The sequence below is a fragment of the Rhinatrema bivittatum genome, chromosome 8 (assembly GCF_901001135.1).
Source record: "Rhinatrema bivittatum chromosome 8, aRhiBiv1.1, whole genome shotgun sequence".
NCBI lineage: Eukaryota > Metazoa > Chordata > Amphibia > Gymnophiona > Rhinatrematidae > Rhinatrema > Rhinatrema bivittatum.
The window spans coordinates 34,141,633-34,168,308 of record NC_042622.1 but is presented as its reverse complement, the minus strand read 5'-3'; the positions used below and the strand labels follow the sequence as shown (position 1 = coordinate 34,168,308).

At 46.1% G+C, this 26,676-nt stretch overlaps 1 protein-coding gene across 1 annotated transcript in view; it reads left to right on the top strand.

Moving 5' to 3' along the window:
* LOC115097484 (translocating chain-associated membrane protein 1-like) overlaps window positions 1-26,676 on the top strand; it is a 233,511-nt gene that overhangs the window by 51,098 nt on the left and 155,737 nt on the right. The window contains exon 2 of the mRNA XM_029613374.1: window positions 16,662-16,722. Coding sequence (XP_029469234.1) covers window positions 16,662-16,722 — 61 coding nt within the window. The remainder of the gene's footprint in view (window positions 1-16,661; window positions 16,723-26,676) is intronic.

Genomic DNA, 26,676 nt, shown 5'->3' with positions numbered 1-26,676 from the left:
CCCCCCCTCTCCCTCTATGTCCCACTCCCTCCCTCAGTCCCACTCCCTCCCTCAGTCCCACTCCCTCTCTATCTCCCTCCCCCCTCACTCAGTCCCCCCCTCTCCCTCCCACCCACTCCCTCAGTCCCACTCCCTCTCTCTCAGTCCCACTCCCTCTCTCTCCTCCCCTCTCACTCAGTCCCTCCCTCTCTCTGTCAGTCCCTTCTTCTCTCTCTCCTCCCTCGCTGCCGCCGCTGCCGGACGCCGCCATGCCGCTGCCACCCGCCGCCGCCACCCAATGCCGCCGCCGCCGCTGCCTCCCGCCGCCGCCGCTACCACCGGACGCCGCCACCACCCAACGCCGCCGCCGCTGGATGCCGCCATGCCGCTGCCACCCGCCGCCGCTACCACCGGACGCCGCCACCCAACGCCGCCGCCGCTGCCACTGGACGCCGCCATTGTTTTTTCTTTTTTTCTGACGCTGGCTCAGACCGACGTGCTCGCCCGCACATGCGCGGTAGAGCTGGTCTCTACTGCGCATTTGCGGCACGTCGGTCAAGCTTCGTTTATTAGTATAGATGTTGATGACATGCAATTTTTTGTTCCTAGTATCATGCCAGGAAAATTTCCTGAAGAAACATTTAAAAAATGTTATGGCTGTATTAGTGTGTTTTGACTAATCAATTAACTAAATGAAAGTAAAACTGCAATCCTATGGGTAAGGAATTTAATGTGTCCTTTCACCTCAATAAGTAATGTTGGGGTACAGAATTTTCAGATTTTTGGAGGAGGTGCATAATTTGGGAGTAGTGGTTGATGGCTATCATTAAAGAATCAAATTAGAAATGTCTCACGGTTAGCTTTTTCTAAAAGCTCCATTTGTAGAGGCCACTGCCAATTATGGAATTCAGGCTAGTGGTTCAGGCCTTAGTTTGTGTGCAGTAGACTACTGTAATGTATTACATATGGGGTTACCGAAATATTTAATAAAAGCATTGCAGCTGATTCAGTCTGCAGCGGTTAGGGTTATTTTGGATTTTGATGGGGAATAGATGTGAAACCATATATGAAACAGCTATATTGGCTGCCAATAGCCCAGAGAGTTCAGTTTAAAATGTATACAATTTTGCATAAAGCTGTTCATAAGGAAGATAATTGTCTAGCAGAGAGAATATTTGGCTATGTACCAAGGAGATCATTGTGATCGGAAGCTCAGAAATTGCTTGATATTCCTACTGTGAAACATTGTAGACTGGCATGTACTAGAGGGAAAGCTTTTTCAATTAATGAAACAGATGTGAAAAAAGCTTCTCTTGCAACTGTGTATGGAAAATGACGAGGCTTTTCATGCAGGCTTATCCATAATAATCTTACAGTAGTGTATGATTAGGATATTATGATTATGCTATTGTATTTCGTTTTGTATTGTATATTTTAATGTTTTGATGTTTTAATTTTGTACATATATTATCTGCACTGAACTATGGAGATTTTGAGGATTATAAAATTTAAATAAAATAGGTGGGGGCAAAGTGATGTGAAGACAGAGTGGTGCTGGTGTAGTGTATAGGTGAATGGAATAGGGTGGTGGTGGATATGCTTGAGGCTTGGTGTCTGTGTGTGCATGCTTCCCCCGTCCTCCCCCTGCTTCCTCCACGTTGTCCCACTCTACCCCCACACTCTCCACATCCTCTTCCTCTTCTGTGTATATGTGTTTAGGGGAGGGGTTGGTGGGAGTGATGTGTTGGGGGGTATATGTTATTGGGGTTACAGTGAGGGTGTTGGGTATATGGAGAGGAGATGAAAGGGGGGGATGGAAGGTTGTGTGCATGCACAGTTTCCCTGTCATTTTTCTCCATGTTTCCTCTCCTATCTCCTGTTTAACTCTTCTAACTCATGCTCACCCTCCTTCTCTCCCCTCTTTCTTCCTCTGACTTAGTCTTCCTGCCATTGGTGGGGCCTGTGAAATCTCACCAAACTTTCTATATCTGTCGCTCCTCTTTTCTCTTACTTTGGGGTATGGGAAACTCCTAAAGCCTTTCTGATGCTGCCCACTACACTTCCATCGCTACTGCTACAGTCCTTTGCGACAGACCTGGCCCTGTGTTGCCAAGGTCCCCTGCATTGTCTTCAGCAGTGTGCCGGCCTGTCCTTCAGCTTGAGATGAGCACTGATAAGTATGTGTATGCACAGATGTACTGTGCTGCTCACCTTGGTTTGAGGTTGTGGGACTGGAGTGTGATGGCACAGAGATGGACATTGGTGATGTGTGTCTTTTTGTGGTCATGGTGTCGGTTATGGAGTGAGTAGGGTGCAGGGGCGAGCTTTGCAACTAGGCTTATGGTTGTGGAACATGGTATAGATGGTAAGGTGGAGGTGTGTAGAGGTGAAAGGTGAGCGTGGGTGGTATGTGGTGTTGCTGTGAAGGGTGAATGTAGCTGGGTTCAAGAGAGGTTTGGATAAATTCTTGGAGCAGAAGTCCATTAACGGCTATTAATCAAGTTTACTTAGGGAATAGCCACTGCTATTAATTGCATCAGTAGCATGGGATCTTCTTAGTGTTTGGTTAATTGCCAGGTTCTTGTGGCCTGGTTTGGCCTCTGTTGGAAACAGGATGCTGGGCTTGATGGACCCTTGGCCTGACCCAGCATGGCAATTTCTTATGTTCTTATAGTTTGTATTGGTGTGATTGGCTGTGAAGGTTGTGTGTGAAGATATGTTTTTGTGGTGTTGTGGGGGATGGGTGGCTAGGAATGAGTAGGTATACAGGGAGATTAAGTGTGCAACTGGGTTTGCAAAGATGTGAAGATCTTGGGGAGCATGATGGGTTATTTAAATTTGGTGATGGTATGAGTGAGCTCAAGAGTAAGTGGCTGTGTAGGATATCCAGTAGTGTGCACGGTGTAGGTGATGGTGGTTAGGGGTCTGTGGGTGGATATATCTGGGGGGATATGTTTTTTGGTGTGAAGGGGTGAATCACCAGGGTGGGGAAGTAGGTTTATGGAGGAGGGGCCATGTGTTGCGACTGGGTTTGTGATTGTGGAGGTATAAATTGTGTAGTGGTGGTATCAGTTGTGTGAAGTGGGCGAGTATGTGGTGTGCAGTCAGATGAGTGTTGCTAGTCACTTTGTGGTAGGATGTTTGGTATGGGTGGGGGTTTGGGGAAAGGTGACTCAGGATATGTTTTTGTAGTGAGTAGATGGTGGGTGTTCAAGGGGCGAGTGGTGTTGGATGAGGACAGAGGCCTATTTGTGGATTGCATGCATTGAGGATGGAAGGGTGTGGGGATGACTTGAGTGTGGGCACTCTCTTTTTTTTTCATTGCATTCCCTACTTTGTCAACCTTCCTACTATCTAGCTACTTTCTGACCCTTTCTTCCTTTCTCCTGCACACTATCTCCCCTTTACCTTCTACCCTCTCCCTTCCTCCTCCTATCCTTTTGACCTGCTTGTGGTTCAAATTTCACAGATTTTGCTTGCATGCTGGTTTTCTGCTTTCTGTGCTGCCTGCCCACCCCCCCCCCCCCCCCCCCCCCCCCCAAATCAGTGACTCAGGGATGTGGTAAAGCCCTGGTAGGAGACTTTAATGCTTGCCTGCTTCTTGTCTGCTGCTGGAGCCTGCAGTTTCTGCCAATGCCTCAACTCCTCTTTGGGTGCATTTACCTCTCATCCAGCAGTTTTTCTAGTTTCTCCTACTGGGGCACACCTTCCTGTATTAGTTACTGATCCTTGCGCATACACAATCATGCAGACATGATCATCCAGGGTCCCTAATATTCTTATAATAGAGAAAAATAGGTGAGGGGGTGGCTTACTGGTTAGAATAAAGAGCTAGGCACCAGGAATCCAGGCTTCAAACCTTGCTTCTCCCATAAACATTTGCTGTAATCATTGTCCCAGGTGCTTATTTAGTTTGTAAACTTCAGTTTGTTGTACAGCACCTTGGTTTAAGTCATTAATGCTGAAATAGTTTTTAAAGTGATTAGAATGCTCAGGTTATCAGCAGTTTGATTTGCATACAGGCAATCCTCAAGTAATGCCTAGTGTAACTGGTTGGAATGTTTTGTCTGTTAGAATCTTATGACAAAACTAAATAAGCTTGCAGTCTTCTTTACTAGGGGCATTTACTGAGTTAAAAGGCCTTTCTAAAACACTGGATATAAAGCGTTTTCATTTGTTTGCATTGTTACCTACCATTCATCATTTTCTTGATATGCACTCAACATTTTGCAGAGCACTTTTTAGTAACAACTGTGGAAATCACAGTGGGCTCTAGACTTACTTAAACTTTGGAGACAGCTTTAAAGATAAATTAACTTTTTTGCTTAAAGGTTGTTCCTGTACGTACCTGGATCAGTCCAGACTCCTGGGTTTTTGTCCCCGCACCAGCAGGTGGAGACAGAGAAAGTTCTGACAGACTCTACCATATATACCTAGGTGCCACCCACAACTCTGTCTCCAGCAGGTGCTAGGAGTGCTTAACCCACAGTCTGTGATTATTTAGGATAGTGGTTAGGTAGTTCCAGGTGGCCAATTTCAATTTGGACTATTTTTTTGTTCTTAATTGATTAAAGAAAAGAAGAGAGAGGCATTTCTATAGCAAGGATCTCCTCAGCCTCCCAGGGGAAGAGCAGTCCCTCCTGGTTTGTGAGGCAGCTGCGGCTGTGCTCGAGGACCCGATAGCCTTCCTTCAGCAGCTGAGGAGTTGACACGGGGGATCCCGGCTCACTCACCCCTGGAGACCTAGCAGCAAGACCCTTCCTGTGCTGGGCAAGTCATTAAAAAAACCCCAAACTTTTCTTGGTGTTCTGACTCTCCCTTCCCTCTGCCGGTGGTTTCTTTGATTTGTTTTTCGCTCCTGATCAGCGCTTAAAAAAAAAAAAAGCAAGCAGTTGATTTTTACTTTTCCTCTCACGGTCCGACATGCTGTGGAGGTCGGCGTGCAGAGCATGCGGCTCTGTGCGCACTCATTTATCGGGGGATGATTTGTGCTCTGCTTGCATGCTGGGAGGTGAGGGCACCTCGCAAACTACCGGGGGGTGGGGGGGTGTCATGCTTCGCGTTGTTGGTTACCCGCGCGTTCGGGAGCTGCCGGAGATTCCTTCTGCCCCGTTCCTGCTGAGCGTGGGAACGGGCGCCATCTTGAATGGTTTTGGCACGGCAGGGCCGGCTGTGTTGGGAGCCAGCATTTTGCCGCATGCTCGATCGCACCAGTGTCTGCCCATGGGGGGGGGGGTCTAAATCGGCAGGGCCGCCGCAGTTTTCGATGGAGGCCCCTACAGAGGAGGAGGAGGATTCCTCCTCATCCTCATTTAATTCAGATTTTTAGGTTTTTACATAAGGCTTTTAGAGCCAAAACAGCCTCAAGGAGACAGGGCAGGGATCAGAGTTCCTCCCCTTTGCCCCCTAAGCCCACAAAGCGGGCCAGGATCCGGATGGATCAGGAGGCCTCCAAGGATAAGCGTCTCTTAAGGTCCAGGGCACTTCAGGATGAGTCTGATTCATCCTCTGTTTCTCTGGACCCAGAGGATCAGGACCTGGCCACCCCTCCCCCGAGGGGGGTAGAGGGTGATGGAGACCAGCAGCAGAGTGTTGAGTGAGAGTCCCATGGCATGGACTGCGACAACCCTAAGCTAGTCAGGTTATTCCGTAGGGATGAACTGGCTCCTCTTATTCCAGCTATTTTGAAAGAGTTGGGCATTGAGACGGCGCAGGATCAGGCGTCCTTAGGGTCTATGGACCCGGTTTTATTGGATCTGAAGGGCCCGCCTACTGCCTTCCCTTTCCATTTCTTGGTGACTGATTTGCTGTACAGGGAATGGGACACCCCGGATAAGGGGCTTAAGGTCACGAAGGCTATGGATAAGCTCTATCCTCTGCCTGAGGAGGCTCTAGACGTTCTCCGGGTCCTGAAGGTCGATGCTGCGATTGCTGCGGTTACAAAGAAAACAACTATCCCGGTCACGGGCGGTACGGCTCTCAAGGATTTGCAAGATCGTAAGCTTGAGTTGTAGCTGAAGAGAATTTTTGAAGTCTGTGCGCTGGGGGTCCGGACAGCAAGGTGTAGTAATTTCGGTTTGAGAGCCGGACTTCGCTGGGTGCAGCAACTGCTGGCCAACGAGTCTCTCTTTGAGGAAAAGCTCGTCAGGCTGGGCGTCTGGAAGCGGTGATAGCCTACAGTGCGGATGCCCTGTATGATCTTTTGCGGACTTCCGCCCGGTCCATGGTTTCAGTGATTTCTGCTAGGCGATTATTGTGGTTACGGAACTGGGCGGCAGTCGTGTCTTCTAAATCGCAGTTGGGCTCTCTTCCATTTAAAGGGAAGTTGCTCTTTGGTAAGGAGCTGGAAGACATGATTCAATCTTTGGGAGAGAATAAGGTCCATCGTCTCCCAGAAGACAGGCCTAAGTCGAGGAGTTCTTTTTCCTTAAGGCCTCTTTTTCATGGTGGCCGGAGGGCTCGAACGACCCGAGTGTCTGCTTCGTCTTGGCCTCAGTCCTTTCGAGGGCGCTGTTTCGGTAGACCCGGTACCTCTCTGTCTGCTCCAGGAGGAAAAACTTCACAATGATGGGCAGTCGGTTCATTCCTCGATTCCAATGGTAGGGGGCAGACTGTCTCTGTTTTACGAGAAAAGGACAGAGATCACCTCGGACCAGTGGGTTCTATGTGTGATAAGAGATGGCTACGCTTTAGATTTTGCACACTGACCACGCCAACGGTTTCTGGTCTCTCCTTGCAGATATGCCGCGAAACGTCAGGCGGTAAAACAGTCGGTGCAACGTTTTCTCGCCCTGGGTGCCATTGTTCCGGTCCCTTCGTCAGCTCAGCGCACAGGCCGTTACTCCATCTACTTCGTGGTACCAAAAAAGGAGGGGTCCTTCTGTCCCATTCTAGATTTAAAGCGGGTCAACAGATGCCTTCGCATCCCAAGGTTCTGCATGGAGACGCTCCGGTTGGTGATCACGGCCATGCATCCGGGAGAGTTCCTAGCGTCTCTGGATCTCACGGAGGCGTATCTACATGTCTGAATCAGGAAGGATCATCAGCAGTTCCTGAGATTTTCAATAATGGGTCGGCATTATCAGTTCCAGGCTCTGCCCTTCGGTCTCGCTACAGCGCCCAGAACCTTCACTAAGATCATGGTGGTAGTGACGGCACAGCTTCGCAGAAAGGGGTTGTTAATGCACCCCTACTTTCAAGATTAGCTGATTCGGGCGAAGTTGGAAGTTCTTTGCCAGGAAGTGATCCAGCGAGTGTTGCAGCTGTTGAAGACGCTTGGCTGGGTGGTCAATATGGCCAAGAGTCACCTGATCCCCTCCCAGTCATTGGAGTATTTGGGCGTTTTGTTCGACACTCGACAGGGACAGGTCTATCTCACGCCCGACAGGATTGCCAAGTTGCAGAGTCAGGTGAAGTTATTGCTCTCCAAAACCCAACCCAAGAATTTGGGATTTTTTTGCAAGTTCTAGGATCTATGACCTCTACTTTGGAGTTGGTTCCCTGGGCCTTCGCTCCTATGCGGCCTTTACAGTCAGCCTTACTTTCCCGTTTGGAGCCTGATCTCCGAACAGTTCCATCAGTACCTGCCTCTGACGGATTCCGCTCGTTCCAGTCTACATTGGTGGCTGATCGCGGACAGTTTGACCAGAGGAGTCCCTTTGGTGGTTCCGGATTGGACGGTGGTGACCACAGATGCCAGCCTCTCAGGCTGGGGTGCAGTTTGTCTGTTGAACTCTGTGCAGGGGCAGTGGACGCTGTAAGAATCTCAGTGGTCCATCAATTGTCTAGAGACCTGGGCAGTCCGCGTAGTGCTGCAGGTGTTCCTCCCGCTGATCGAGGGGAAGTTGGTCAGGCTGTTATCCGACAACACGACCACAGTGGCTTACATCAATCAGCAGGGAGGCACCAAAAGTTGTCCGTTGGTGGAAGAAGCTCGACTGTTGGTAGGCTGGGCGGAGCAGCATCTCCTCAGCATAGCCACGTCCCATATAGCAGGGGTAGACAACGTTCACGCGGACTTTAAGTCTGCATTGTCTCAAACCCGGCGAATGGGAGCTGGCGGACAAAGCCTTCCAACTCCTCTGCGACAGTTGAGACGTCCCCCACATGGTTCTGATGCTGATGTTCAAAAATTCCAAAGCTCTGCGCTTCTTTGCTCACCGCAGGGACACAGGAGCGGAAGGATGTGCTAGTTCTTCCCTGGCCAATGACTGTTCTACTGTATGTGTTCCCTCCTTGGCCTCTAATCGGCGAGGGACACCCGGCGGAGGTGATCTTGGTAGCTCCCGAGTAGCCACGAAGGCTGTGATTCGTGGATTTGCTCCATCTGGTAGTGGACGGTCCTCTACATCTTCCCTCGATCCCAAACCTTCTTCATCAGGGTCCCGTCTGTTTTGACCAGGTCGATCGCTTATGTCTAGCGGCATGGCTTTTGAGAGGCAGCATCTGAGGGGCAAAGGCTATTCCGATGCGGTGGTCACTACTCTCTTGCGATCGTGTAAGACTTCCACTTCTTTATCTTTTATGTTCGGGTCTGGAAAGTTTTCGACTCATGGTGTGTGGCTCGGGAGATTCTGCCCACTCGTGCATCTGTTGGATATCCTGGGTTTCCTTCAGGCAGGATTAGCAAAGGGATTATCCTGTAGTTCCTTGCGCATACAAGTGACAGCTCTTGGTTCTTTACGAGGTACTGTGGAGGGTGTAGCGTTGGCTGCGCATCTGGATGTGTCTCGTTTTCTTAAGGGAGCGAGGCATTTACGTCCTCCAGCGATTTCCCCATGTCAGTCTTGGAATCTGAACTTAGTTCTCAAAGCTCTGTGTGTGCTGCCCTTTGAGCCCTTAAAAAGGGCGATATTGAAGGACTTAACGTTGAAAGTGGTCTTTCTGGTGGCAATAGCTTCTGCTCATAGTTTCCGAGCTTCAAGCATTGTCCTGTAGAGAACCTTTCTTGAGGATCTCAGATTCTGGTGTCTCCTTGTGCACGGTTCCTTTGTTTCTGCCTAAGGTAGTTAAGAACATAAGAACATGTCATACTGGGTCAGACCAAGGGTCCATCAAGCTCAGCATCCTGTTTCCAACAGTGGCCAATCCAGGCCATAAGAACCTGGCAAGTACCCAAAAACTAAGTCTATTCCATGTTACCGTTGCTAGTAATAGCGGTGGTTATTATCTAAGTCAACTTAATTAATAGCAAGTAATGGACTTCTCCAAGAACTTATCCAATCCTTTTTTAAACACAGCTATACTAACTGCACTAACCACATCTTCTGGCAACAAATTCCAGAGTTTAATAGTGCGTTGAGTGAAAAAGAACTTTCTCCAATTAGTTTTAAATGTGCCACATGCTAACTTCATGGAGTGCCCCCTAGTCTTTCTATTATCCAAAAGAGTAAAAAACCGATTCACATCTACCCGTTCTAGACCTCTCATGATTTTAAACACCTCTTTCCATTTGAATCAATCTGTGGAGCTTCCGTCATTCTCTGATCTGGATAGGTCGGACCCTCTTTCGTGGGATTTGCAGAAATTGGATATTCGCAGGGCTCTACTACGCTATCTGCAGGTAACTAATGAATTTCGAGTCTCGGACCACCTCTTTGTGTTCTGGAGTAGCCCAAAGTGAGGTAACATGGTCTCTAAGACTACAATTGGCCAGTGGTTGAAGGAGGCTATTAATTCAGCTTATTTGCTCCATGGTCGGCCTTTACCTGAAGGCCTTCGAGCACACTCGACACGCTCTCAGGTGGCTTCTTGGGCGGAATGCCAGCAGATTTCACCGCAAGAGATCTGCAGGGTGGCTACATGGAAGTCCTTGCATGCTTTTGCAAGACATTAAAGGTTTGATGTTCAGGCACCAGGGGTGGCTAACTTTGGAGAAGGTGCGCTTAGAGTGGGCCTCTCCGGTTCCCATCCCAAGTAAGTAACAGCTCTGGTACATCCCAGGAGTCTGGACTGATCTGGGTATGTACAGGGAAAAGAAAATTTGTTCTTACCTGATAATTTTCGTTCCTGTAGTACCACGGATCAGTCCAGAGTCCCGCCCATTTACTGTATGGAGGTAATGGAGAGTTTGCTTCATCGGCATTAGTTTGTGTTTTATCCCAGGACAAGCAGGATGATAGTCCTCACATATGGGTGACATCATCGATGGAGCCCTCTCACGGAAAACTTCTGTCAAAGTTTCTAGAAACGTTTGGCTGGCACACTGAGCCCACTGAGTATGCCCAGCATGCCATGATCCCTGCAGCCACAGGGGTCTCCCTTCAGTCTCTCTTTTTTCTGTGCTGCTTTTAGCCTCGCGTTGAAGGAGCTCTGTGAGATCTCACTGTTTTTTCCTCACGGAATATTACTTATAATAATAAGAATTCTGTCACAAAATCTCCCTCTCGGGTTTCCCTTCGACATCCCGTTCGGTGAGTACTCTTTTTGGACTTTTTATTTTTTCCCGTCGATTCCGGATACTTTTTTTCCCACTATCCGTGAGCCATCGACTGTTACCCGGCCTGAAAGTTTCAATAATGGCCACAGGTTTTAAAAAATGTCCAAATTGTCCCCGGACAATGTCGATTACAGACCCGCATGAGATTTGTGTTCTCTGCCTGGGATCAGGCCATGATGTCCACACATGTTCCACCTGCGCCCAGATGATACCGAAGGGCAGGCATGCCTGACTGGATAAAATGGAGGAACTTTTCAAAAAGATCACTCCATCATCTTCGGCGTTGTTACCGAAGATAATGCCTTCCTCTGTTGAAAAACATTGAGGTAAAAAGAAGGTCGATGACCGACCATCACAGACACCATCTGGATCTTCTATAGCGTCCTCTTCGGTCTCCAGCAAAGATCATCGAGAAAAAAGACGCCATCGGCACCGTTCCGATTCCGTTCCTTCAGAACCATCGGTGTCTGTATCGGCTTCGAGGGATCTCGAACAGATGAAAAAGCGGGTCCGGGTACAAGAGCTACCATACCTCTCTGTACCTGAGGCACAAATGCATTCTCCACCGCTGACGGTGTCAGAGGCTGTGCCACACACTCTGCTGTGGAAGTGCCAGCAGTGCCAGTCTTATCTTCTCCTGTGACAGAGGACCCAGTCCCAGTTTCCAGAGAAGAAGTGACGTCAATGATTCAGCAGGCAGTCACCGAAGCTTGGCAAAAATTCAGACTTCCATCGACACTGGTGCCACCATCGGCATAGAATACCGGAGTTGACCATATTTGCTCCTCTCCTGACAAAAATCGATACCTTACTTGGTGCTCTTCCAGCACTGGCACTGATACCATCGGGTTTCTCGATGCCTCCATCTGTGCCGTCCATACCAAAGCAGCTACCGACTGCTCCAGCAATACCTATACCAGGCTCATCTGAAGATGACTCTGATCACACTCCAGGACCATCGGGCTTACAAAAACCCCGCTTTCCATCGATGCCCTCGATGCCATTCCCGGGTCCATCGATGTCCATACTGCCTGGTCCATCAGGGGATTCCACGCATTGGTTCCCATCGATGCCATCTATACCTTTCAGTTCCCATCGATGTCTTTTCTGCCTCCATTGATGCCAAAACAGATTCCAACACAGCCATCGAAATCTGCATCGATGAAAAAACATTCTCTTCCACAGGATCCCTTACATCCTTCTGGATCCCATTTCCAGCCTCAGCTCCATCCCTGGGAGGATGTTAATACTGATACTGATGACCTTGCATCTGAACCTTCTCCACCAGAGGAAAGAAGGAAATCTCCACCAGAGGACCTATCTTTCCAACATTTCATAAAGGAAATGGCTGATACCATCCCCTTTGAATTGCTGGCTGAAGAGGATAACAGACATATGACACTTGAAGTACTACAGTTTGTAGATGCACCAAAAGAGGTCATGGCGATACCCATCCACGAAGTCCTTTTAGAGCTTCAGCATTGCCTATGGAATTATCCCTGTTCTGTGCCTGCTGTCAATAGGAGAACGGACGCAACATACCTGGTTCAACATACACCAGGTTTTCAAAAACCACAGTTGTCACATCATTCATTTGTTGTTGAATCTGCCCAGAAAAAAGCAAGGAAGCAGAAGCCACATTCATCTGCTCTTCCAGGAAAGGAACATAGATTTCTAGATTCTTTAGGGAGGAAAGTATTCCAAGGATCCATGCTTGTGTCCCATATAGCTGCATATCAGTTATATATGACACAGTATTAAAGGAACTTATGGAAACAAGTACAAGATATAGCAGATACTCTAACACAACAAGTAGCACTCCACGCTCTTATTGTCAAAGGGCTAGAATCAGGGAAACATGAAGTAAGGGCCGCATATGATTATTTTGAAACAGCGGCCTGTCTATCAGCTACAGGTATTAGTGCACGTAGATGGGGTTGGCTGAAGGCCTCAGATCTCAGAATGGAAGTCCAAGAGAGACTCGTGGATCTACCATGTACAGGAGACAACCTCTTCGGAGAGAAAATCCAAGCTATTGTCTCTTTACTTAAAGATCATCACAACACACTCCGCCAGCTGTCTAAGCTGCCATCGGACCAACCATCCTCAGTATGTAAACCTGCAAGACGTGACACTAGAAGGCCCTTCTGTCGGCCTCGTAGGTACTATCCGCCTACTTCTTCTACACGCCCTTTCCGTCAATCCCAGAGAGGACATTGACGTCAACCAAAGCAGGCTAAAGCTCAGCCACCCCCACAAACAGGACCAGCATCTGGTTTTTGAAATCAGAGAACAGCAGCCTTTTCAACAATCCCCAACCCAACTTGCCTGTCGGAGGTCGGCTCCACTACTTCCAACACCAATGGAGCCTCATCACCACGGATCAGTGGGTGTTAGCTATCTTGAACAGGGGGTACCGTTTAAAATTTCAAAAGCTGCTACTGGAGTCTCCACCCATTCCTCTGTGGTCGCACAGCATCATATCATCTCAACTACAATCAGAACTCTCTACCCTACTGACTACCAGGGCTATCAAAACAATTCCCCGGTCTCAACACGGCAGGGGGGTTCTACTCACGTTATGTCCTAATTCCAAAGAAAACAGGCTGTCTCCGACCCATCCTAGACCTCCACAATCTCAACAAATTTCTTCAAAAAGAAAAATTCCGCATGGTTTCCCTGGGAACCATTCTTCCCCTATTGCAACGAGGGGATTGGCTCTGTTCTCTGGATCTTCAAGAAGCTAATGTTCACATTCCCATTTCCCCACAACATCAAAAGTATCTACGATTCGTAGTGGGGAAAAAGACATTTCCAGTACAGAGTTCTTCCATTCGGACTGGCCTCAGCACCTCGGGTGTTCCCAAAATGCCTGGTAGTTGCGGCAGCACATTTAAGAAAAAACAGCATTCGTTTTTCCCTACCTAGATGACTGGCTCATCAGGAATCAATCTAAACAAGGAGCTTTGGCTGCCTTGCGGACCACCATATCTCTTTTACATTCCCTGGGGTTTCTAATCAATTATCAGAAATCACATTTGAACCCGTCTCAACTTCTTACTTTCATTGGAGCAGACTTCGACACCACAGTCGCAAAAGCTTTTCTTCCAAGCGACCGTGCAAACAATCTAGCAAATCTTGCAAACTCCTTGAGCACCCGCAACTTCGCCTCTGCTCATCAATTCCTGACTTTACTAGGCCACATGGCGTCCACAGTCCACATAACACCTATGGCAAAGCTAGCCATGAGAAGGACTCAGTTGACCCTGAAGTCTCAATTGGCTGCAAGCTCTTCACCTACGTCGACCTTGATTCGAGTCAACAACCAGTTACGTCTTTCACTTCAATGGTGGACAAACCAATCGGCTTTGAGGAGTGGGTTACCATTCCAACAGCCGACTCCTCAAGTAACTCTAACCACAGATGCATTCAACCTTGGGATGGGGAGCTCACGTCAACAACCTGCAGACTCAAGGTACGTGGACCCTGCTCGAAAAAAATTGTCAAACTTTTTAGAACTTCGAGCGATAAGATATGCCCTTTATGCCTTCAAGGACTGCCTCTCACACAAGACTGTATTGATATAGACAGACAACACAGTCGTAATGTGGTACATAAACAAACAAGGAGGCACAGGCTCCTATCTCCTGTGTCAAGCAGTACAGATTTGGGCCGGGGCCCTAGCACACTCCATGAGTCTCAGGGCCACTTACCTCGCAGGCATACAAAACGTCCTAGCAGACAATCTGTTGCCGTTTCCACCCACACGAATGGTCTCTGGATCCCTGTTTAGCGAGCAAAATTTTTCAACGCTGGGGTCGCTCAACCATCAATGATTCTCATAGCCCCGTACTGGCCTTGGCAAGTATAGTTTCTCATACTTCTCGATCTCTCAATCAGAGAACCAGTTCGCCTGGGCACAGCGCCCACTCTCATAACTCAGAATCACGGCAGGTTACGCCATCCGAACCTACAAACTCTTGCCTTGACAGCTTGGATGTTGAAAGCTTGATCCTACAACCAATCTTTCAACGCAAGTCTCTCAGTTTCTTGTAGTTTCATGAAAGCCTTCCACACAAATCTTACTGTTCCAAGTGGTCTAGATTTACCGAGTGGTGCACTGAAAAAGGTATTGACCCTTTCTCCTGTTCCACGCCATCTTTACTAGATTATCTATGGCATCTTTCAGAGTCTGGCCTCCAGATTTCTTCTGTACGTGTTCACCTGCGTGCCATTGCAGCATTTTTTTTCTTAAGTTCTGAAACTTTTTAGAAGTACCATAATACTACAGGATGTGAATTAAGGGGATTCCAGTTAATTCTTGGGTCCTGAAGGTGCTCAGCCTTTGTCCATAAATACCTGAGGCTTGCTATGAAACCCTTTATTAGCCATGTGGCTAGTATATTTTATTGCTTACTTAACTTTAAGGTCAGTAAAATACCCTGTCGGTATGAGATCATTGGTTAAATGTACCAAGCTTCCCTAAATAATGTGCTAGGCAACAGCTAAGAAATACTTTGAGTTCGTGCAAATTGGAAAAATGTGCCAAAAAAAAATATAGGTCTGACGTACTAATGGGGTTTTCCTATGTCATGTCCCTCAGACATTAATAGTTTTTTAACTATAAAGTAGGTACCAGTGTGCCCAGTGTTTTTAGCAATTAACCAAGAACCTGTGAGATTATGACCTTCATAATAGGCTTCATCGTATAGTATTAAATTCCACTTTCACACTCCGCCTTATATATAATCATCTGTCATGAAAAGTACATTTTTTTTTCTTTGCAACTTATCCCGTGATGTGTAACTCATGTACTGTGATCCATGAATTAGTGAAAAAATGTTTGTTGCATTACTTATCTTAGCGATATAACATAGATAGAAGCCAACCACTCCGAGAGAAACTCTACCCGTTAGCTCTGCCCGACACGAGACCGTGTTTTGGATTTCAATGATCCTTTTCAAGGGATAGAAGCTGATACCGGAAATCAGACGCCATCATGCCACTGCACCATGTTTAAAACCAAACTGCAACATAACTAAGCCCTTGAAAAAGGATTGTTGAAATCTGAAACACAGTCCCGTGTCGGGCAGAGCTACTGGGTAGAGTTTATCTCGGAGTGGTTAGCTTCTATCTATGTTATATCGCTAAGATAAGTAATGCAACAAACATTTTTTCACTAATTCATGGATCACAGTACATGAGTTGCACATCAAGTGATAAGTTGCAAAGAAAAAAAACAAACAAAAATGTACTTTTCATGACCGATGATTATATATAAGGTTGAGTGTGAGAGCGGAATTTAATATGATACGATGAAGCCTATTATGAAGGTCATAAAGTCACAGGTTCTTGGTTAAATGATAAAAACACTGGTCACACTGGTACCTACTTTATAGTTAGTAATTGTTTACCAACGGTCCATCCCATAAAGTTATTTCAAGATCCGTTGTTTTAGAAGTGATAGTTTTTTCACATGCTTTCCCATTGCTCCTCTCTTGGTTTTCAAAAACACTCCATCATTGTTGTTTTTAAATTTCCAGTTCATTTATAGAATTTTGAGAAAATGGTGATAGATTTGTTCTGGGAAAGATAATGCACAGTGTACATAGTGCATGTTGAAAGTCAAGCGTTTAAAAGAAAAATTACAGTAGATGTATCCTATTGAGCTATATTGATTTGCCTTAATTTTGAAAATCTGTAAGCAAACATATGTTTTATTTCTTATGTTGCCTTGTTATATTTTTGGAAACAGTAATAGAATATTTATACTTGCAGTTCAGTCAGAAGTAGGGCTGGGATTTGGCACTATGAGCCTTCATTCACAACTAAATTGGAATCTTTTCCCCCTTTATTTTCTATCTTCTTCCAACTTATTGTAGTTCAGCCCTTGGCTGGATGCAAGATCTGGGTTCATTCCTGAATCCTGCAATCATGGGCTCTAAATCTGGCAAGTAAGTGTTGCCATTATGTGGTGACCGACTTCCTTCCACTCTCCATGCACTTCTCCCCCATGGGATGTAAATGCTGACTGCAGTAACCCAGCCCTGGCTAATTTAAGGTCCCTCCTCTGTGAACAGTACTGCCACTGGGTCAGCTTCAGGCTTGATTTAGCTAGATTTTTGTGGGGTTGAGGGTTCCCATAGTCCCAAAATGAAAGAAAACTTTATATTCCTTGCTAAAATTTTCTTTATTGAAATGTTACACTATACAACTAATTTCTATTTTGCTTTCTTAATTTTAGGTCACAGCAAAGTATGCCATTATGTTCATCACTGTGCAGTACAATGTTACCTACACAGATGGTAAGATTAGATGCACTGCATTTTGTTTATGCGAACAGCTGAACATCTTGAAGAATAAAGATTTGTATTGGTCTTCTTTAAAATGTAGTTTGTGTATTTAAATATTTAAAGTGAACTTTCAGTGCAATAAATAACTGCTACAGAATAGAGTTAAAGATGAGTGTTTTCAGGACTGACCTTAGACTGTCAGTTCATGAAATATTCTTTCTAATGTTTTTTTTTTTTAACTGCTGTATCTGACCAGGCAAAACAAATTGAGAAGTCCTAGTTCTAGAGGTGTTGTATGGAGATTATGCTAGCAGCAAAGGCAAGTGAGCAAACTTGGTGAGCTTAGCATAACATTTCAGTATGCTACGCCCTCTGTATTAAAGGCATAGCAGAGCCAGGCAGGCCAACATATGTGATTCTTACTTTCTGGGGAGCTCACAGCACCCTTATGCAGCAGCTGATCACAGATAGATGGGTGGACAGGACATCAGGTGATATTTTTTTTTCCAGTTTGAAAGAGCGCCTAAAATGGGATTTTTAACCAGTTAACTAAGCATAAGTGAACTGTCGTAAAGCAACATCTCGTGGGTACCCTGAAGATTTTAATTATTAAAACTAGCATTTATTGCCAGAAGGTTGGTATATGGATTTTTACAGGGCTATTTTCATAGATGTAAATTGTGTAGGTGGTTTTAAGGAAAATCATGGGGGTACTTTTCCTTTCAAAATTCAGTTAAAGTACTTGCATTAAAACCATCTGCTTAGTTTGTACCAGCTCTTTTGTGTGGGCTACTAAGAGGGACAAAATAGCATGGGTACTATTGACAATGTCATGTATGCATACTTTTCTTTAGCTGCTGAGGTCAATTTTTAGGAAGACCAATTTACCCATGTAAATGGCTTTTGAAAATTGTTCTCCTCCTGTTTTGCCTCATAAATCTGAGTTTGCCATCATTTTTAGTTCGATGTAAACCGAGTTGATTTGATTTGTATCAAGAAAGTCGGTATATAAAAGCCTTAAATAAATAAAATAAAATTTTATGTGGTGTTTACTCCTGGGGGAATTCTGCTCACAAAAACTTAAAATTCTGCAAACTTTATATTGGTCAAAATAACACAATTTACATGGCAGTCTTTAAGTAATTGCATTTTAAATTAATACAGAAAAAGCTCCCTTTCTCTCTCACACATACATCTTCACACAGACACACACACACACACACACACTCCTTCCCCCTTCGCCATGAGCGGAGCACACTCCGCGGCACACGGGGCCTTCCATTTTTGCTGCGAACAGTGTGCCTGGGCCTTCATCTTCGCTGAGAGCGTAACACGTCCCACGCCCCACACGGGCCTTCGTCTTCACGCGCACTGTTTGTGGCATGCCGGGGTCTCCTCTGCTATTTTCTGTGCAGGGGGGGGGGGGGGGGGAATTCTGCGCAAATTCTGTGCTCTGTAGTAGTGCAGAATTTTCCCCCAAGACTAGGTGTTGCTTATGTACATATATGTTCATCCATTCTTTATATTTATTTATTTATTTATTTATTTATAACATAACTTTTCTATACCGAAGTTCAATTAACAGAGTTAATTATCACTCCGGTTTACATTGCAACCATAAAAAACAGTGACAAAGTTGTCTTACATGGAACAGGTGGAGAGAAAAACTTGGATATAGCTTAAGCATGGGGAGTAACGTGTCAAAACTGGTAAGAACTGATTGCTGGATTGGTTATATATATCTGGTTATATATCTGGTTGCTGGATTGTTTGATCTGTTTTGATCCATGTGATGAGGGTGGAGAGCCTGTTTCAGCCACTGTAACCTACAGGCAATGGTCAGGTCCTTCAGTGAATTCCTTGCCTTAATCGCTGCCTTTTTTGCCCTTTTTTCAGTTGGTATACTCTGACCAGTTTGGCTATTGGCCATTGGAAGAGGAAGTCTGCAGTCATGTGGGCCCCTGACTGCAGCAGCCATAGAGGAGGGACTCTTGGGGGGGGGGGAGGGGCAAATAAGGAGTGGAGCTGTGTAGCAGGTGGCAGCCTCATTGTGAGGCTGGTCATGGAGGCAGCCCAGGCCCATTGGGTGGGCAGTCAGCGATGCAACCAGAAGCATCACAATATGAGTCAGAATATGGAACTTTGCTTTGGCTCGAAGTAAGATTCCGCCTGCTACTCCATATGGGACATTGGGAGGGCTGCATGGCCTTTGCCTGTGCAGAACAGGGGAAAGAGGTTGCTGCGTCTGTGAGCAGAATGAGGCAGCAGTAGGAGGATTAGTATCTGACGGGCCACCCGTTTCCATTGGATTGCTGGCATCCAAGTTGATTTGCAGAAGGTCAGTGACAATCACATGGTATTCTAGGGTTGAGGAGTGGATGGGAGGGGGAGATTGAGCAAGGTTGCTGGAGGTAGAGAAAGCAAAACTGCTGGAGGCTTGGAGTATGAACTCTAGCAACTGTTGCTTTTGTTTCTCTGAGAAGGGAAGTGAGAAGAATTTGTTTTTTGGAGTCAGTTTTGGGAAGTATGCATGCAAATATTTCTAATTTGTACAATACAGAAAAATTCATTTGCTTTTATTTCTATGGTGTTACACTTCTACTCCTGGGGGAATTCTGCGCTCCTGCGGAATGCAGAATTTGCGCAGAATTCCCCATCTGCGCAAAATTGCCAAATTCTGCGTAGAAAATAGCAGAGGAGACCCTGCATGTCGAAAACGGAGCGCGTCCCGCGGCACACGCTCCGTTCGCAGCGAAGATGAAGGCTCGGCGTGCCAATCACGGCACATGGGGGCCTTCCCTTTTCGCCGTGAACATTGCGCCGGGCCTTTGTCTTTGCTGCGAATGGAGTGCGTCCCGCGGCATGCCGGTCACAGAGAATGTGTGTCTGGGAGGGGAGGGTGAGAGAGCAGGAGAGTGTGAGAGAGATTATGGGGAGGGGGATGCCGGTGAGAGAGAATGTGTGTGTGAGAAGAGGGGAGGGTGACAGCATGGTTGGTAAGAGGTGGGGTGGGGAGGGTGGGTGGAGGGGATGCTTGAGTGTGGGTTTCAGAGAGAGGAAGCCTATATGAGGGGAGGGGGATGCTGGTGAGAGAGAATGTTGTGTGAGAAAGGAGAGGGGATGTGGGGGAGGGTGAGCTTGGTTGGTAAGAGGGGGAGTGGGGGGGATGCTTTGAGTGTGGGTTTCAGAGAGGGAGCCTATACTGTAACATCTGTTAAAGCAATTCCATTATCACCATATTGTTGTGTACATATTTCCATTGTTATGCAGTTCTTGTTAACTTATGAATTTGCATTGTAAAGGCTGTTGCTATTTTATATCTCATATGTGTTTCTTGTAAAGCCTGTTGCTGCATTATGTCATAATGCCTCTGTATCGCTCCATGGTGAGACCGCACCTTGAATACTGTGTACAATTCTGGTCGCCGCATCTCAAAAAAGATATAATTGCGATGGAGAAGGTACAGAGAAGGGCTACCAAAATGATAAGGGGAATGGAACAACTCCCCTATGAGGAAAGACTAAAGAGGTTAGGACTTTTCAGCTTGGAGAAGAGACGACTGAGGGGGGATATGATAGAGGTGTTTAAAATCATGAGAGGTCTAGAACGGGTAGATGTGAATCGGTTATTTACTCTTTCGGATAGTAGAAAGACTAGGGGACACTCCATGAAGTTAGCATGGGGCACATTTAAAACTAATCGGCGAAAGTTCTTTTTTACTCAACGCACAATTAAACTCTGGAATTTGTTGCCAGAGAATGTGGTTCGTGCAGTTAGTATAGCTGTGTTTAAAAAAGGATTGGATAAGTTCTTGGAGGAGAAGTCCATTACCTGCTATTAAGTTCACTTAGAGAATAGCCACTGCCATTAGCAATGGTTACATGGAATAGACTTAGTTTTTGGGTACTTGCCAGGTTCTTATGGCCTGGATTGGCCACTGTTGGAAACAGGATGCTGGGCTTGATGGACCCTTGGTCTGACCCAGTATGGCATTTTCTTATGTTCTTATGTTCTATGTTTTCTTGTAAACCGAGGTGGTGATCCAAATGTGTTGTGGTATATAGAAACACTTAAATAAATAAATATGAGGGAAGGGTGTGGGAGAGCATGGGAGGTAAGAGAGGGTGGGTGGGGGGGAGGATGCTAGAGTGTGGGTTTCCGAGCGAGGGAGCCTATATGAGAAGATTGCGAAGGAATTGTGTGTGTGTGAGAGATTGAAAGCTCTTGTGTATGAAAAAGGGATCGTGGGTATGTGAGGTGCTAGCCTGTGTGAAGGGATTGTGTATGTGTGAGACAGAGCCTGTGTGAAAGGCTGCGTGAGAGAGAGACATAGGTAACCTGTGTGAGGATGCCTGTGTGAAAGAGAAAGGGAGCTTGTGTTGGTGTGTATACAAGAGAGAGAGGGCCTTGTATGAGGGGATGTGTATGTGCGAGAGAGTGAGGGAGCCTGTATGAGGGGGTGTGTGTGTGAAGAGGACACTCTTACAGTGAATTTCTAGGGAAATTCTGCTCAAAATATTTAAAATTCTGCAACTTTAATTTTTTTCTGTAATAATTTAAAATATAATTACTTAAGATTGTCATGTAAATTGTGTTATTTTGACCAATATAAAGTTTGCAGAATTTTGCAGACTTTTCAGTTTTTGTGTGCAGAATTCGCCCAGGAGTACACTTCAAGCAGAGTCTAGCTTTTTGGGAGTTTCCAGTTCAGCTTTTATCTCCATGTTTTTATTTTTAATTTGTGGTCATTTCTGTATTTGGTGAGTGTCTGTTTTGCATGTGGGACGGAGGTGAGGATTCTTGCTAGCATGTAGTTTGTGTCAGGATCTGTAGCAGTCCAACTTATTCTGTTTTCCAAGCTGTACTTCCTAGTACGAGGGTGTATTGTGTTCTACAGTTGTGAATTTACTTGTGAGCCTGGGAAACATGTATTTAAGGGATCATATATGTGATTATCCCAGGACAAGCAGGGTGCTAGTCCTCACATATGGGTGACGTCATTCACGGAGCCGTTAAGCGGGAAAAACTTCTGGCAAGTTTGTAGAAGCTTTTAACTGGCTGCCTGAGGCTACTGAGCATGCCCGGCATGCCATGATATTCCCTGCCACAGGGGTCTCACTTCAGTCTTCTTTTTTCAGCGCTGCTAACTGCATCGCGGTTCATAGGAGCCCTGTGAGCTTACCTCACAACTAGAAAACTTTATAGTACTTTTTGCCCTTTACGGGTCTCACTCGTTTTGTCACCGGCTGGTGACAAAACTATACGTTTTTTCGCTAAGATAACACCAAATTTCATCGACGGATGTCGCCAAAAAGACTTCGGGCTTCAAAAAATGCCTGGCCTGCAACCGGACAATGTCCTTAACGGACCCGCATGTCGAATGCGTTCGTTGCCTTGGTGGAGACCATGACATCGCGGCCTGTTCACGATGTCAGGAGATGACGGTGAAAGGCAGGAAACTCCGCCAAGAAAAAATGGCACAAATATTTCAAATTCAGGCAGCGCCATCGCCGATGACTTCAACAAAATCATCACCGGTAGGCATCACAAAAAAGATCTTAATAAAGAAAAGAATTCCGGAGGGTTCCGGGGATGCCTCCTCTCCAACACCCTCCGCGTCATCGACAAGGTCGGTATCTGAAACACGTTCTAAACATAAGCACCGACGGCACCGTTCCATTCCTCCGTTACCACCGCCAGGGGAACCGGTCCCTAAAAAACAAAAGTTTCTATCGACCTCCGTAATATCCGTGCAGGAATCGATACCATCGACATCGGTTGCAGACTTAACTACGTTGATCAAACAGATAGTCACCGATGCCCTGAAAGAGATCAAATACCGGCGTCATCGCCAATGCCGACTGCCGTGTCGATGCCGGCAGAATTGCCGATGTTTTCAACCGCGATACCGGCTGCCCAGCCGATGCCGGCGACCCCATCAACGCCGATGTCAGCGATGAGTTCATCGATGCCGTACACTACCTCTTCGATGACAGTACCATCCGCATTACAGGACTCATCGATGACATCGTTACTTACAAAAAGCTCGATGACCACGATGACCTCTAGACCCATTTCATTGATGATCCCAATCTCCATGTTCACATTTCATACTTCATCGATTCCAACTCCTGCACCATCGATGTCCTTGTACACTCTAGCTCCAACTAGAACACCTGTACCAGAAAAGACAACTGCAACAAAAAAGGCATCAGGAAAACTTAAACATACTTCCATTCCAGCTCCAGACGCTTCTACCTCTGAAGCAAGACTACATAGCATCCTCACTAAAAGGTACCAAGACCTCTTAGCATCCTTGCCCATAGCACCTGGTCAGGAAGAGGAGGATCTAGAGGATGAGGACAGAGAGGGTAGACCAGACCCTCAAGATCCCTTACAGGGACCTTTAGGAGTTCCCCCATCTAAAAGATTGGAACCTCCTCAATACCAACCTACGTCAGACACATGGTCAGACACAGAATCAGAGCATTCCTCAGAGGATTTTTTATCTGAGAATACTCCGCCTCAAGCTAAAAAAGTCACCTCCGGAAGACCTTTCATTTTCTTCTTTTATACAGGAAATGTCTGAGTCTATACCCTTCCAGCTCCAGGCTGAAAGAGATGAGAGGCAACAAACCCTTGAAATACTACTATTTGTGGATCCTCCTAAACACAATTTAGCCATACCAGTGCATGAAGTACTTTTACAGCTTCAGCAGAGAATATGGGAACACCCATGTACAACCCCTGCTGTAAACAGGAGAGTAGACTCCACTTAACTTGCACAAGCGGCACCAGGTTTTGAAAAGCCTCAACTCCCTCACAACTCCCTAGTTGTAGAATCTGCTCAGAAAAAATCACGCAGATCCAGAACACATGCTTCAATCACTCCAGGGAAAGGCAGCAGATTTTTAGATCTAATGGGAAGGAAAATCTACCAGGGAGCCATGCTGAACTCTAAGATTGCTGCATATCAGCTTTATATGACGCAGCACCAGAGAAATCTCTGGAAACAAATAGAAGAGTTTTTACCATCCCTGCCTCAGCAACAACAAGAGGCAGCACAGCAAATTGTACAAAAGGGCCTAGACGCAGGAAAGCACGAGGTAAGGGCAGCCTAAGATGCTTTCGAAACATCATCAAGAACTGCTGCATCTGGCATCAGCGCAAGACGGTGGGCCTGGCTAAAAGCTTCAGATTTACGCTCTGAAGTACAAGACAAATTGGTAGACCTACCGTGTCAAGGTGATAATTTGTTTGGCACAAAGGTGCAAGATGCCGTTGCACAGCTTCGAGAACATTCAGAAACCTTGAAGCAACTATCCACCTTGCCTCATGACACTGCAACTCATCCAACTCACAGACCATCACGTAGGGACACTAAAAGTCCTTTTTACCGACCAAGGAGGTATTATCCTCAGGCCTCTAGGTCAAGACCTCCAAGAACTCAACAACGTCCACAACAGAGACAACGGTCTGCAAGGCCACAGCCACCCCCTCAAACAGGTTCCACCTCGGGTTTTTGAAAATCATCCCAGAGTGCAGAGCCAACTACCCAATCCTTATCCCAAATTGCCAGTTGGAGGGAGAATTTCCCAATTTTACAAGGCATGGACAAACATTACAACAGATCATTGGGTCTTGTCCATTGTTCATCAAGGTTACCGCCTAGACTTCATTTCTCTCCCTCAGGATTTTCCACCACAAAACTCCCATCTCAATCACATACCTCAGTTACAAACAGAATTATCTGCTCTTCTGAAAGCAAGGGCGGTGGAATACGTACCACACACTCAGAGAAGGGAAGAGGATTCTATTCCCGGTATTTCCTCATTCCAAAGAAAACCGGAGGCCTGCGTCCCATTCTAGATCTCAGAAATCTCAACAAATTCCTAAGAAAAGAAAAATTCAGGATGGTGTCACTAGGCACCATGCTTCCACTAATACAAAAGGGAGATTGGCTTTGTTCTCTGGATCTTCAAGATGCATACACTCACATTCCAATATTTCCGCCTCATCGCAAGTACCTCCGATTCACGGTAGGACATCAACATTTCCAATACAGAGTCTTGCCATTCGGCCTAGCTTCAGCTCCCAGAGTATTCACCAAATGCCTGGCAGTGATAGCGGGACATTTACACAAACAAGGGGTTCATGTCTTTCCTTATCTCGACGATTGGCTAATCAAAAGTCAATCACAACAAGGAGCAATAACTTCTCTACATTCTACGATAAAGTTACTTCACAAACTGGGATTCCTCATCAATTATCAAAAATCCCACCTGAACCCGTCTCATCTACTCCAATTCATAGGAGCAGAATTAAACACAAACCTTGCACAGGCTTTTCTTCCAGAAGACCGTGCACTCACACTGTCCCAGTTGGCATACTCAATATCCATACAACCACAAGTGACAGCTCATCAATTTCTAATTTTACTAGGCCACATGGCTTCAACGGTTCACGTCACTCCTATGGCAAGACTTGCCATGCGACTCACCCAATGGACTCTTCGATCACAATGGATCCAAGCCATTCAACCACTACATTACCAAATCCAAGTAACCCACCAACTATGCTCCTCGCTACAATGGTGGACAATCAAGGACAATTTACGCAAGGGCCTACCCTTCCAAAAACCGATCCCTCAGATAACATTAACTACAGATGCATCAACCTTGGGGTGGGGTGCTCACCTAAACTCTCTTCAAACTCAAGGAACTTGGACAAAACTCGAAGCCACATATCAAATCAATTTTCTGGAACTTCGAGCTATACGTTATGCGCTGCATGCTTTCAAGGACTGCCTTTCGCACAAGACTGTGCTAATCCAGACAGACAATACTGTAGCCATGTGGTACATCAACAAACAGGGAGGTATGGGCTCGTATCTCCTTTGTCAGGAAGCTGCACAAATCTGAGACTGGGCCTTGAACCACTCAATGTTCCTCCAGGCCACTTATCTAGCAGGGATTCAAAATGTCCTAGCAGACCGACTCAGTCGCCAGTTCCAACCACACGAGTGGTCCCTGAATCCCTCGATAGCGACCAAAATATTCCAGCGTTGGGGACAACAAACAGACCTCTTTGCGTCGCATCTGAACCACAAAGTGGACAACTTCTGTTCTCTGCACAAACAGAAGAACCAACCAGCCAAGGACGCCTTTGCTCACCCTTGGAACTCAGGCCTACTATATGCATATCCTCCAATACCGCTTATCACCAAGACACTGGTGAAGCTACAACAGGACAAGGGGTCCATGATACTCATAGCCCCGTATTGGCCTCGACAAGTATGGTTTCCCACTCTGCTAGACCTTTCAGGCAGGGATCCCATATGCCTGGGAGTAGCTCCCAATCTCATCACTCAGGATCAGGGTCAGTTGCGCCATCCAACCTTCAATCCCTATCCCTGACTGCATGGATGTTGAAAGCTTAACCCTACAATCACTTAATCTTTCAACTAATGTTTCTCAAGTGCTTATAGCTTCACGCAAACCTTCCACACGAAGGAATTATTCTTTCAAATGGAAACGGTTTACTTTATGGTGCAAGCAAAACAATATTGATCCCTTCACTTGCCCCACAACTTCTCTTCTAGAATATTTGTACTATCTCTCAGACTCTGGTCTTCAGACATCGTCAATCAGAGTGCATTTGAGCGCAATCTCAGCTTATCATAACAAGATAGGAGATGCACCTATATCCACACAACCTCTCGTCAGTAGATTCATGAGAGGTCTAACTCACCTTAAACCACCAATTCGGCCTTCAGCCACACAATGGGATCTGAATTTGGTTTTAACAGGATTAATGCGTTCTCCTTTCGAACCGATAGATTCCTGTGATCTTAAATTTCTCACATGGAAAACTATTTTCCTCATAGCCATTACATCAGCTAGGAGAGTTAGTGAGTTACAAGCACTTGTCACGTATGAACCTTATACAAAGTTTCTCCATGACAGA